Source organism: Pezoporus flaviventris, unplaced genomic scaffold (genome assembly GCF_033815535.1).
Source record: "Pezoporus flaviventris isolate CSIRO_AGI_PZ_B2104156 unplaced genomic scaffold, CSIRO_AGI_Pfla_v1 ptg000007l, whole genome shotgun sequence".
Classification (NCBI taxonomy): Eukaryota; Metazoa; Chordata; class Aves; order Psittaciformes; family Psittacidae; genus Pezoporus; species Pezoporus flaviventris.
The window spans coordinates 231,908-245,241 of record NW_026892555.1 but is presented as its reverse complement, the minus strand read 5'-3'; the positions used below and the strand labels follow the sequence as shown (position 1 = coordinate 245,241).

At 53.1% G+C, this 13,334-nt stretch overlaps 2 protein-coding genes and 1 pseudogene across 2 annotated transcripts; all 3 read right to left on the bottom strand.

The window, feature by feature from the left end:
* Positions 1-3,299: 3,299 nt before the first annotated feature.
* Positions 3,300-3,626, bottom strand: LOC133266274 (feather keratin 1-like). Its single transcript, XM_061447504.1, has one exon. The coding sequence runs from the start codon at positions 3,624-3,626 to the stop codon at positions 3,300-3,302; it is 327 nt and encodes a 108-aa protein (XP_061303488.1).
* Positions 3,627-7,998: 4,372 nt separating this feature from the next.
* Positions 7,999-8,860, bottom strand: LOC133266344 (uncharacterized; annotated as a pseudogene).
* Positions 8,861-12,244: 3,384 nt separating this feature from the next.
* On the bottom strand, positions 12,245-12,601 carry LOC133266273 (feather keratin 1-like). Its single transcript, XM_061447503.1, has one exon. The coding sequence runs from the start codon at positions 12,578-12,580 to the stop codon at positions 12,245-12,247; it is 336 nt and encodes a 111-aa protein (XP_061303487.1). The 5' UTR covers positions 12,581-12,601.
* Between the last annotated feature and the right edge of the window lie 733 nt (positions 12,602-13,334).

The following is a 13,334-nucleotide window of genomic DNA, read 5'->3' as shown; positions in this document are numbered from 1 at the left end:
CTTACAGATGGAGGCTTTCACCTTATTCTTCCCCCCCCATCCTCTTTTGGAAGAGGAGTGATAGAGCACTTGCTCAGTGAGCACTTGTTGCCCAGCCAAGCTCCACTCAGAGGCACCCATCTTTGCAGCCGAGCTGGGTCACAGGCTTGGTCCTGCACTTGTCCCCAGTGCCCCATGCAGGGCCTTGCTGGACCAAGGTGGGGAGGATTGTGACCTCAGAGTGGGGACTTTGTTTGTGACCTCAGAGCAGAAGGGTGGTATCTTGGGGTCCCCTGCAGAGGTGGTCCAGAGACTCTGCAGCAGGGAGGATGGTGGTCGGGAGACCCCCTGCGTGGGTCTCTGCTGGGCTTTTCAATGAAGAGTTGCTGATGGCTTGGGGAACCTCCAAGTCATCATTTGTGAACTCTACAGCAAGGTGAGACCAGGGCCAGGGAACTCTGGCGTGTGTAGAATGGGGACCTTTCATCCAGAAGGTCAGTGAAACAAGGACACCCACCTGAGTCAGAAGAGGATCTCAGAGCAGGAAGGGTGGTGACCTGCACACACTGCATGGGATACCCAAGGTCCTTGCAGCAAGGGGGACGGGACCATGATTCTCTCAGTGGGTGGCCGTGGGACTCCATCCAAATGGTCTCGTGAGTCTGTGGTGGTTCCATCAGAGGCATGCTCATGGCAGTGTTGTCATGTTCAAGACTGTCTTTGAGCCAGAACTTGCTCAAACCTCTATCACGTTGTGAAAGCACCCCAGGTGCCAGCCGTTGTTGGTTGTGATGGTATATTTCCCAGGAGAATTTTGGTGGCCTTTTTCACTCACACTGACTGCCTGTTGAGCCCTGGCTTTGTGCTGCGTGAAGTCGGAAGAGTCATGGTAGAAGAATGGGAAAGAGGTGTCAGAGGTTGGGATGCAGAACTTTATTGAGACAAAAGCATGAAGATATACAAGCATAAGGAGGAAGAGAGGTGAGGTGCAAGTATGGTGACCATGCACTGCGGTCTTCTGCATGCAGTAGATTCTGTCAGAGCAGTGAGGTCTTTCAGTCTTGACTGGGGAGAAACCCACTGGAGGTCCCCTACTGCTGATTAGCCTGTAAGATGCTGGTGGAGCACACAGTACTACACACAGTAGATGGGGTGGTGCAGAGGAGGAATTTGGAGAAGAAGAAGAAGACATCCATGGGCCATGTTACCAGGCAGCCTGGTCGGGCCCCTTCCCTGCTTGCTTTGTGCCACAGGAGAAGGAATTGTGGAAGGTGAACTGGTGTGCCAGCATTACCCCAGACGTGCTTCCACTATCTGTGTCTGTGCTTCTAGAATGTACGTGAGTGGTTTCAGGCATGTTGTCAATGGCCCTAGGCAGATGTATCCCCTTCCTCTGCCGTAGCAGCCCAGGCCTCCGAAGCTGTAGCCAAGGCCGTAGCCGAAGCCCCCAGAGGAGACGGGCACTCCCTGGGCGCTGAGGACGTTGTCCACAGCAGCGGATGAGGAGGATCCGACAGCGGTGCTCTGGGGGAAGGAGCTGAGGATGGGTCACTGGCTGTAGTGGGTTTAGGTGGAAATGTTTTGGTAGCCATTGGGCTGCTATGTTGGTTCTGTGTGAAGATGCCCGAAGCTTTTTCCAAGTCCAATAGAGACTGCTGGAAGGACTCAGATAAGTTCGTGGAGGGCTGTTTCCTGTGGAAGAGGCCCCGTGATGGAGGAGGGCAAGAGTGTAAGGGGGAAGGAAGAGCAGAGACAGTGTGGAGTGAACTAACCACAATTCCCATTCCATCTCTCTGTGCTATTTTGCACAAGGGAGTAAGTAATTTGGAAGGGAAGATGAACCCTGAAGAAGGGAGAGTTTGGGGGAAGGTTTTTTAATAATTGTGTTTATTTCTCTTAATTCTGCTTTGACTTTTGATAAATTAATTTCACTGAGTCAAGTCTGTTTTGCTGCTGCTGGGACGTGGTGTGTGATCTCCTTGTCCTTGTGTCTACTTAGGATATTCTCCCCCTACCCGATTGAGGCAGAATAGTGCTAAAGCCGCTCACTGAGCACTTGGTGCCCAGCCAAGGTCAAACCACCTCAGAGCCTCATCTTCACGGGAGAACAGGGGTACAGGCTTGTTCCTCCACCTTGTTCCGAGTGCCCATTCAGGGCCCCATTGAGCCAATGTAAGGAGGATTGTGACCTCACACTGGGGGCTTTCTGTGTGACCTCAGAGCAGAGGGATCTTGGCTTTGGGGTCCCCTGTAGATTTGTTCCAGAAACAGAGCAGCAAGGAGGATGATCGGCCCAAAGACTGCTTGCACTGTTGGAGCCTTCAGTGATGAGAGGCTGGTACCCTCTGTGCATCCTGCTAAGGCATCATTTGTGGACCCCATAGCAAGCTGAGACCATGAGCTGTGGACTCTGACATGGATGGAATGGGGAAAATGCAGCCAGAAAGTCAGTGTAACAGGAACACACCCCTGGGTAAGAGAAGGATCCCAGAGCAGGACGGTGGTCACCTGGGCACCCTGCATAGGATACCCATGCTCTTGGAAGCAGTCAGTGACAGAGCGCTGAGTTCCTTTGTGGTTGGCCCTGGGACTGCATTCAGATGTTCTCATGAGCCTGGGGTGATTCCATAAGAGTCGTGCACAGGGGAGCAATGTCATGTTCAATGCTTTCTTTGTGGCAGTAATGAGCTTCTGTCCCATTTGGGTAGGCTTCCATGGGTCAGTCTGTTTTGTTGCTGGTTGTGGTGGCATATTTTCTAGAAAAAACTTTGTGGCTCTTCTTCACTCACTCTAATGGCCTGTTGAACCCTGGCTTTGTGCTGCGTGGAGTTGGAAGACCCTTGATAGAGGAAAAGGAGAGGAGGTGTCACAGGCTTGGATGCAGAAGAACTTTATTGTGACAAGAGTGAAAATGTAAAAGCATGAAGTGGTAGAGAGCTGGTCTAAGGTGCGAGTACAGTGACAGTCCTCTGAGATTTTCTGTTTGCAGTAGATTTTGTCAGAACACTGAGGTTGTCCTGCCTTGAATTGGGGCAGTCCCTTGAATCTTTCTTAGCTTGTGAGATGCTGGTTGTGCCAGAGAGTACTGGACATAGGAGATGGTTGATGCAGAAAAGGAAGTAAGAGAACAGGAGGAGGTCCATGGGGCATATTACCATCAGCGCAGGCTGGGCCCCTGCCCTGCTACCTTTCTTGATGCCTTGAGAGCAGAACCTGTGGACAGCAAATATATGTGTCTAAAACAGTCTGGGAGTGCATCCTCAGTCTTTTGCGCTGCTTAAAGGGTGTTGTTGCTGTTGTCAGGGTGTTGTCAAGGGCACTTAGCAGATGTCGCAGCCTCTTCCCCTTCCGTAGGAGCCCAGGCCTCCGAAGCCGTAGCCGAAGCCGTAGCCAAGGCCGTAGCCGAAGCCCCCAGAGGAGACGGGCACTCCCTGGGCGCTGAGGACGTTGCCCACGGCAGCGGATGAGGAGGATCCGACGGCGGTGCTCTGGGGGAAGGAGCTGAGGATGGGTCCTGGCAGGGTGACCAGCACGGCGGGAGGCTGGATGACGACACGGGAGTCCTCGCACTGCCTGACACAGGGCTCGTTGCAGCTGTTGGCCAGCGGGGTGGGTCCGCAGGGGCGGCAGAGGTCGTAGCAGGCCATGTCTGTGGTGTGGAGGGGCCCTGGAAGACTAAAGGAGAGGAGAGAATGGAAGAGAGGGTGTGGGGAGAGCGGAGGACTTGGGGGTGCAAGGGGCGGTGGTGCAGGAGGGGGAGGCTGTGGGGAGGCTGGTGTCGGGCTGTGGGGCTGGGGAGGCGTGAGGGGTGCTGAGGCTGGGGCAGAGCGTGCTGGAAGAGCCGGGGCAGGGGGGCAGGAGCAGAGGGCAAGGGGCTTGAGGCTCACCTTGTTGAGCGCGCAGGAGAAGGCGTCAGCAGAGGCGAGTGAGGGACAGAGGCTCTGGGCCGGCTTTTATGCTGGTCCCTGAGAGGCGGGACAGCCTTTGCGCATGGCAGCATTTGTCAGCAAGCAGCTGGTGCGTGCCACAGCCTGGCAAGTCATGAGCTGTGTTTGTGTTTTCCTTCCCAGAACACTCCCTTTGCATGTCCTCCTGCTGAGGACGTGTCCATCTGGCCCTGGCGGCCGCTTTGAAGTGTAATAATTTAAGGCCAAATACTTCGTGTTTGTGCTGCTTTTTGGGACACTCGGCAGAAGTTGCAACCAAAGTGCTTGAGAGGTGGGGTGGTGTGAGTGAGGTCATCCTGTGGCACTCATTAGGTGTGGTTTGCAAGTGCGTTGTGAAGTGGGGGCCCCATGTCATCACAGCCCTGTCAGGCTGGACTGGGCTTTAGAGCTGTGGTGGCTGTGAGGGGCTGCCCCTTCAATTGCATTCAGTCCTTCCCCATCTTGCTGCCAGCTTGATAAGCCTGTCTTCAGGCCTGTCCTTTCCTGTTGGGTGAGCTCTGTGGGTGTCCTGGGTCCCAGTTGTTCTTGTAAGGTTGCCAGCTGATGTACTGGGTTTATGGAGTTAACTTAAGTTTATTTAAGTTATTATGTATTTAACTTAAGTTTATTCAGAGGAAGGAGTGGCAGAAGCAACAAGTGTTGAAATGATCATAATGCTTTTTCTCCATCCCCCTTTGTCATTCTGGGAGAGGGAGTATGTATTTCAGGAGGGGAGCTTAACCTGCAGTAGGGGAGGGCTGGGAGAATCTGTTTAAAAAATTTCTTTTTTTTTTGTTTTTCTCATAATTCTACTCTGTCTTTTGATTTTGATAAATGAATTTCCCCAAGCAAAGTCTGTTCTGGTGGCACAGGAAAACAGTGAGTGATCTCCATGTGGTTACCTCAACTCGGGAGCCTTTTGTCGTATTCTTCTTCTACATAGTAGAGGAAATGATAGAGCAGCTCAGTGAGGACTTTTCACCCAGCCAAGGTTAACGCAGCACAGAGCCCCACGTTTGCAGCAGAGCTGGGTCACAGGCTTATAGAATAGAAAAGATCATAGAAGAGTTTGTGTTGGAAAGGACCTTAAGATCATCTAGTTCCACTCCCCCTGCCATGGGCAGGGACACCTCACACTAAACCATGTCACCCAAGGCTCTGTCCAACCCGGCCTTGAGCATTTCCAGGGATGGAGCATTCACAACTTCCTTGGGCAACCCATTCCAGTGCCTCACCATCCTAACAGTAAAAAATTTCCTTCTTATATCCAATCTAAACTTCCCCTGTCTAAGTTCTAACCCGTTACCCTTGTCCTATCACTACAAACCCTAATGAAGAGTCCCTCCCCGACACCCTTATAGGCTACCTTCAGACACTTGAAGCTGCTCTGAGGTCCCTACACAGCCTTCTCTTCTCCAGGCTGAACAGCCCCAATGTTCCCAGCCTATCTTCAGACAGGAGGTGCTTCACTCCCTGATCATCCTCGTGGCCTCATCTGGGCTTATTCCAACAGTTCCATGTCCTTTTTATGTTGAGGACACCAGAACTGCACACAATACTCCAGGTGAGGTCTCACAAGAGCAGTGTGGAGGGGAGGATCACCCTCTTCAACCTGCTTGTCACGCTCCTTTTGATGCAGCCCAGGATACGGTTGCTTTCTGGGCTGCAAGCGCACACTGAAGCCGGCTCATGTTCATTTTCTCATCAACCAACACCCCCAAGTCCTTCTCCTCAGGGCTGCTCTGAATCTCTTCTCTGCCCAACCTGTAGCTGTGCCTGGGATTGCTCTGACCCAGGTGTAGGACCTTGCACTTGGCTTGGTTAAACCTCATGAGGTTGGCATCAGCCCACCTCACAAGCGCGTCAAGGTCCTTCTGGATGGCATTCCTTCCCTCCAGGGTATCAACTGAACCACACAGCTTGGTGTCATCACGCGCACTCAATCCCACTGTCCATGTCAGCAACAAAGATGTTGAACAGGACCGGTCCCAGCACCGATCCCTGAGGGACACCACTCGTTACTGGTCTTCAGGAGGACATTGAGCCATTGACCACAACTCTTTGTGTGCGGCCATCCAGCCAGTTCTTTATCCACTGAGTGGTCCATCCATCAAATTGATGTCGCTCCAATTTAGAGACAAGGATGTCATGTGGGACAGTGTTGAACGCTTCACACAAGTCCAGGTAGATGACATCAACTGCTCTACCCCTGTCCATCAGTTCTGTAGCCCCATCATAGAGGGCCACCAAATTGGTCAGGCAGGATTTCCCCTTAGTGAAGCCATGCTGGCTGTCACCAAGCACCTTGTTGATTTTCACGTGCCTTAGCATGCCATCCAGGAGAATCTGCTCCAAGATTTTGCCAGGCACAGAGGTGAGACTGACTGGTCTGTAATTCCCCAGGTCATCCGTTTTCCCCTTCTTGAAAATGGGGGTTATATTTCCCTTTTTCCAGTCATTGGGAACTTCACCTTATTGCCATGATTTTTCATATATGATGGCCAGCGGCTTACCAACTTCATTCCCCAGCTCCTTCAGGACCCACGGATGGATCTCATCAGGATCCATGGACTTGTGCACATTTATATTTTAAGATGGTTTTGAACCAGTTCCTCTCCTGCCGTGGGCCCAAGGTCTTCATTCTCAGTCCCTGCCTCTACCTTCCAAGACTTGGGTGGTTTGGTCAGAGCCTTTGCCAGTGAAGACCGAGGCAAAGAAGTCATTCAGAACTTCAGCCTTCTCCAAATCCTGTGTAGCCAGTTCTCCTGAGAGCTTCCTGAGGGGGCCGATGTTGTCCCTAGTCTGTTTTTTGTTTGCTACGTACATGTAGAATCCCTCCAATGTATGGTGTACCTGCTCATGTCACATTTGAACAACTTGTCCAGGAGGATGTTGTGAAGGACAAGAGTTCAACCAGGGCAGATGTCAAGTCTTGTTTGTGGGGAGAAGTGACCCCGTGTAGCATGAATATCTGTGAGACCAATGGGTTAGAAACAGTCTTAGGAGAGAATGACGTTGTGGTCTGTTGTAGAGCAAAGGGACCATGAGACGGCAATGTACCCTTGCAAGAAAAAGGCCCACGAGTCTCCAGGGCTGCATTCAGGGGTTTTGCAGTGCGTAAGGGGAGGGCAGCATCCCCTACTCATCAGAAATGGTGAGGAGAATCCCATGTGGGATTCATTTCTTGGCTCCCCAGTGAGGAAGGACTTGGACTTTCTGGAGCAGGAGCAGTGCAGGGTCACCAAGAGACTGGAGCGTCTGGATCATAAGAGGCTGAGAAGTGAACCATCCCAGAGAGAAGGATGTGCAGGGTGCCCATCATCAATGGGAATAAAGCCGCTGATGGCAGGGAAAGAAGTGGTGGGAATCCAGCTCTTGTCACTGGTGTGCACATGCAGAAGAAGAGGCTGTGGGTATAAGGGGAAAGAGATGGGATTTCATGGGCAAACCAGGCAAGCCTTTTGCCTGTGTGGAAGGGCAAAGAGTGGAAGAGGTGGTGGAGTGTCTGTGCTGTGAGCTACTGAAAACCCAACTGGCCATGGTCTCACACATGCAGCTCTAGTTGTCCTGTTCATGAAAAGGGATTAAGTCAGCTCCTCTGGAGAGGTTCCTGCTGTTGAAAGTGATTCTGAGGAGACTCGGGCTGGGATGCTGGAAACTTTATTGAGACAAAAGTATGAAAATGTAAGAGCAGCAAAAGCACCAAGTGGAAGTGAGACAGTCTGAGGTACAAGGAGTGCGACCATGAGCAGAAGACTTCTGCTTACAGTTCTTCCTGCCCTGCAGCGCAAGCAGCATAGCAGAGGTCCCCCAATGTTCTTTGACTTGTTAGAAGGGGTTTGCAGCAGAGAGTCCTGGGCACAGGCAAAGAGATGATGCAAAGAAGGAAGTAGTACAACAGGAGGAGGTGCAGGGGCAATATTTTCAGGCATCCTGGGCAGGCCCTGTGCGCTGTTTCTTCTCTTGGTGGCTCAAGATGAGGAGCTGTGGACAGCAGGTCCACATGTCAGGAAATGCCCAGAACTGCATCCTCAGACCTTGCCATGGCTTCGAGGGTTTTGGTGGCTGGTTTCATGCGTGTTGTCAAGGGCCCTTAGCAGATGTATCCCCTTCCTCTGCCGTAGCAGCCCAGGCCTCCGAAGCCGTAGCCAAGACCGTAGCCGAAGCCCCCAGAGGAGACGGGCACTCCCTGGGCGCTGAGGACGTTGCCCACGGCAGCGGATGAGGAGGATCCGACGGCGGTGCTCTGGGGGAAGGAGCTGAGGATGGGTCCTGGCAGGGTGACCAGCACGGCGGGAGGCTGGATGACGACGCGGGAGTCCTCGCACTGCCTGACACAGGGCTCGTTGCAGCTGTTGGCCAGCGGGGTGGGTCCGCAGGGGCGGCAGAGGTCGTAGCAGGCCATGTCTGTGGTGTGGAGGGGCCCTGGCAGGGGAGAGGAGAGGAGAGGAGAGAAGAGAGGGTGTGGGGAGAGCAGAGGGCATGGGAGTGCGAGGGGCGGTGGTGCAGGAGGGCGAGGCAGTGGGGAGGCTGGTGTGGGGCTGTGGGGCTGGGGAGGCGTGAGGGGTGCTGAGGCTGGGGCAGAGCGTGCTGGAAGAGCCGGGGCAGGGGGGCAGGAGCAGAGGGCAAGGGGCTTGAGGCTCACCTTGTTGAGCGCGCAGGAGAAGGTGTCAGCAGAGGCGAGTGAGGGACAGAGGCTCTGGGCTGGCTTTTATGCTGGTCCCTGAGAGGCGGGACAGCCTTTGCGCATGGCAGCATTTGTCAGCAAGCAGCTGGTGCGTGCCACAGCCTGGCAAGTCATGAGCTGGGGCGTGTTCTCCTTCCCACAACGCTCCCTTTGCATGTCCTCCTGTTGCGGACGGGTCTTTCTGGCCCTGGCGGCAGCCTTGAAGTGCAAATATTAAAGGCCAAAGTCTTGGTGTTGATGGCGCATTTCCTGACACTTGGCAGAACATGCAACCAAAGCATTGAAGAGGTGGGTTTCTGTGAGTGAGATCATCTCTTACCAATTTTGTGCTGTAGTTTGTGGGTGCCTTGTGAAGAGGTTTCCCGTGTCCTCGTAGCCGTGTCAGGGGAGGGCAGTTTGCAACAGCAGGCTGTGCTCCTGGAAACTCTGCTTGAGATCTGGTTATTCCTGTGATGTGGGGAGCACTTCCAATCTGTCCAAAAGTTTGTGTTGGCCCAGTCGTAGCTCTACCCTCTTTTATGAGTGGCACGTGCGCAGCCTGGCCTCTGGTTTGATGAAGTGCTTGATGTGGGGCACCTTGTAAGGAGACCACCTTTGTAAGGGTGTTCTACTTTGAAATGATGAGTTTTGTGGACAAGGAGAGTGCTGTTCTGTTGTTTACCTCAGTATTTGTGCAAGGCCTTTGATGCTTTCTCCCCTTGCATGGTCAAGGGGTGTGGGGTCACCTGTGTTTGTGGGCAGTTGGCTTGAGTGCTCTCTCAGCAGGTTTAGAGATGATGCAAAATGTGGAGAGAGACTGAGATGCTGGATGGTTGTGCCATGATGTAGAGGGAACGGGTGGTGCTGGAGGATGGGCAGATAGGAATCTCCTGAAGTTCAACAGGAAGAAATGTAAAATTTTCCATGTAGGGAGGAATGGCTCCTGTTGTCAGAACGTACTAGAGCCTGAGATGCTGGAAATCAGCTTTTTTTGAGTAGAGCTTTGTGGGGCTGGTGGAGAACAAGCTCAGGATGGTGCAGCAATGCACCCTTGCAGCAAAACATGCCGAGATTCTACATCTCAGCATTGGGAATAGATTTGCTAGCAGATTGGTGTTGTGGGGGGTGGTAATTGATCTCTTCAATGCTAGTGAGGCTTTGTGTGGAGGCCTAAGTCCAGTCGAAGTTTTCTCCCTAGAAGAAGGACACGGATGTGGTGGAGGCAGTCCAATACAGGACCGCCAAGATGCTGTAGGGAGTGGAAGATCCTTGCTATGAGGAGAAGCTTAGAGAGGTGGGAGGGTTTTTTTCAGGTAGGAGGCGAGGCTGCCCAGGGCAGATGTCATCAATGTGTTTATATCCTGAGTGGGAGGAATTGAAGACAAGGGAGAGAGAATGTTCTCCTCCGTGCCATGTCCAGGGCATGGTGGGAGGTGTAAAGATGTGCCCTTTTCTCTGACAGAGAAGGCAACACGTTTTCGGTGTGATTGTGGTCAAGCAGTGGCATTGGTTGTGCAGGGAGGTTTTGGATTCTCCATCCTTGGAGATACTGAAAACCTGACTGGGTATCTTTGACAGCGTGTTCTTTCTGAATATTCTTGAGGAGGCTGTCCTGAAAGAGATGATCCCCAGAGGTCCCTTGTGCACTAAATGATTCTCTTTGCTATGATTCTGCTTGTTGTGATGCCCAGGTAGCTGTGCTTGGAAAGAGACTTGATGAAGTGTGTGCTGCCATGGGGAGCTTGGGTCAGAGGTGTGGGTAGAAGTGCATTAGCATTTCCAAGGTTTATGGCAAGGGAAGCGCTGGTGTCTGGGCTGGAAGCCCACAGGAGGGTTTTGGAGGGGAATTAATACATTAATGTGGTCTAGTGGATCTTTTCCACCAACTTGGTGGCCTATTGAGCCCTAGCTTGGTGCTGCTCGTGGTTGGTTGAGCACTGGGTGAGGCTTGGATGCAGAAGTTTATTGATGAAGAAAATGGTGAAAAGGCAGGAGAGCCAAGGGAAAGAGTGTAACGTAAAAGTAGGGCAACCATCAGCTGGGTCCCCTGTGTGTAGCAGGTGTTGCCTGAATCCTGAGGTTTTTGTGTCCCACAGAGGGAGCAGTGCACTTGGGATTTCCAGTGTGGTTTAGGGTGTGAGATAGTGTTTGAAGTGGACTAGATCAGGATGAGAAGTGCAGAGAAGGAATTTGGAGAGTAGGTATCTCACCCTGCATCCAGGGGTGGAATGGACACTCTACTAATCCCTGGTGAGCATCAGCTGGAGTTCTGTGTTGAGTAGAAGAGAGACATGGAGCTCCTGGAGCAAGTTGTGGTGCCTGGGAGCAGTTCCAGTAGGCTGGGAGAGAACTCATGCCCCTCATTGTGAAGAAGATCTGGAGGTGCATTCTTAGAAAGTAGAGGCTGTTGAGCCTGACCTCATTCCCACAGAAGGTGACAGAAGAAACCTTCCTGGAGAGCAGTGCCATGCCTTGCAGGGTCAGGGTGACAGGCTATGGATTTAGGTGTGGATTTTAGGAATGGAAATTGTCCTTGACCAACCTCTGTGTCTTCCCTGTTGAAACCACTGGTTGTTGGCATAGGTTAGAGCAGTGTCTATTGCTGAGCTGTCCTTGAAGGAAGCCTTTGTCGCTGTCTCCCATTACACGCTCCTTGTAAGCAGAGAAAGTCTGGGTTGTGAAAGAGCCCAGTGAGGAGGACTGCAAAGTGGCTGAAGGGCTGGGCCCAGAGGCTTGTGGTCAGTGGCAGGAAAAAGGGTTCTGGACTCAAGGGAAAAAAGGTGAAATTCCATGGGCAAAGAAGGAAATCCTTTTTCAGTGTAAGGAAAGTCAATGAGTGGAAGAGGTTGTGAAGTCTCCAAGGTGGAAGCTACTGACAACCCAACTGTCCATGTCTAAGACAAGCTGCTGTAGCTGGACACTCTAGCTACTAACTCTAACTTGAGTTAGTCAAGTGTGTGCTGGTAGTCAAGGTATGCAGAGGGGAGCGTTACCACATCAAATCATTTCTTTGAGCCAGTGGATGGGCATGTGTCATGTTCTGGAAGGCCTCCACCTGCCACTGTATATTGTTCTGGGTGTCCTGCCATTTATCCTAGGAGATGACTAGTGGCCCTTTTCCACCAAACCTAATGGCCTGTAGAGACCTGACTTTTGATGGGTGAAGGTGGATGATCCTTGGTAAAACAAAGGAAAAGGAGGCTTTTCAGACTGGGATGCAGGAGGACTTTATTGAGGAAACAGGGTTGAGAAGTCAGAATCACCAAGTGGAAGAAAGAGGATCTGATGTGCAAGTAGAGTGGCCATCGGTCAAGGTCTTCTGCTTGCAGAAGACTATGACAGAGTATCAAGGCGTTACTACTTTGCAGAAGGAGCAGATCCCTGAAGATTCCCCCAGTGTTTTCTGCCCTTTGAGATGTTTTTAATAGCAGAAAGTACTGAACATCACCAAAGGAATGATGCACAGAAGGAAGTGTAAAAAGAGGAGGATCTATGCGATATGATGCAAAGAGGCTGGTCTGGCCCCCAGCCCTGCTTCCTCTCCTGGTACCTTGAGATTAGAAGCTGTTGTGGGCAGGTCCACTCATCAAAACCAGCAGAGACATGCATCTTCAGTCCATGTCTTTGCTTCTCGAATGTTTGTGAGGCGTTTCAGGCATCTTGTGAAGGGCCCTTAGCAGATGTTGTATCCCCTTCCTCTGCCGTAGCAGCCCAGGCCTCCAAAGCCGTAGCCAAGGCCTCCAAAGCCGCAGCCAAGGCCGTAGCCGAAGCCCCCAGAGGAGACGGGCACTCCCTGGGCGCTGAGGACGTTGCCCACGGCAGCGGATGAGGAGGATCCGACGGCGGTGCTCTGGGGGAAGGAGCTGAGGATGGGTCCTGGCAGGGTGACCAGCACGGCGGGAGGCTGGATGACGACGCGGGAGTCCTCGCACTGCCTGACACAGGGCTCGTTGCAGCTGTTGGCCAGCGGGGTGGGTCCGCAGGGGCGGCAGAGGTCGTAGCAGGCCATGTCTGAGGTGTGGAGGGGCCCTGGCAGGGGAGAGGAGAGGAGAGAATGGAAGAGAGGGTGTGGGGAGAGCGGAGGGCGTGGGGGTGCGAGGGGCGGTGGTGCAGGAGGGCGAGGCAGTGGGGAGGCTGGTGTGGGGCTGTGGGGCTGTGGAGGCGTGAGGGGTGCTGAGGCTGGGGCAGAGCGTGCTGGAAGAGCCGGGGCAGAGGGGCAGGAGCAGAGGGCAAGGGGCTTGAGGCTCACCTTGTTGAGCGCGCAGGAGAAGGCGTCAGCAGAGGCGAGTGAGGGACAGAGGCTCTGGGCCGGCTTTTATGCTGGTCCCCAAGGGGCGGGACAGCCTTTGCGCATGGCAGCATTTGCCAGCAAGCAGCTGGTGCGTGCCACAGCCTGGCAAGTCATGAGCTGGGGCGTGTTCTCCTTCCCACAGTGCTCCCTTTGCATGTCCTCCTGGTGAGGACGTGTCCATCCGGCCTTGGCGGCAGCCTTGAAGTCAGAGTAGGTGTTTGGGACGATTTGCATGGAAGATGCCTGTCAGGCTGTTCTGCAGATACAGCCATGGCCTTGGAGACGTGGGGTGTCATCACTGCGGTCATTCCGTGGCACTTGTGGTTTTTGGTGCCTTGTGAAGAGGTGGCTCCATGTTCATTGCAGCCCTGTCGGGCTGGTCTGGGCTCTGGAGTTTTGGTGGCATGAGGGGCTGCCTCTTCCATCCCATTTGTTCCCTCCCTGCCTTGCTGCCAAGTCCCTTAGCTTGTCT

Coding starts and splice junctions, on each gene's coding strand:
- LOC133266274 (XM_061447504.1), bottom strand. CDS start 3,626: ATGGCCTGCTACGACCTCTGCCGCCCCTGCGGACCCACCCCGCTGGCC.
- LOC133266273 (XM_061447503.1), bottom strand. CDS start 12,580: ATGGCCTGCTACGACCTCTGCCGCCCCTGCGGACCCACCCCGCTGGCC.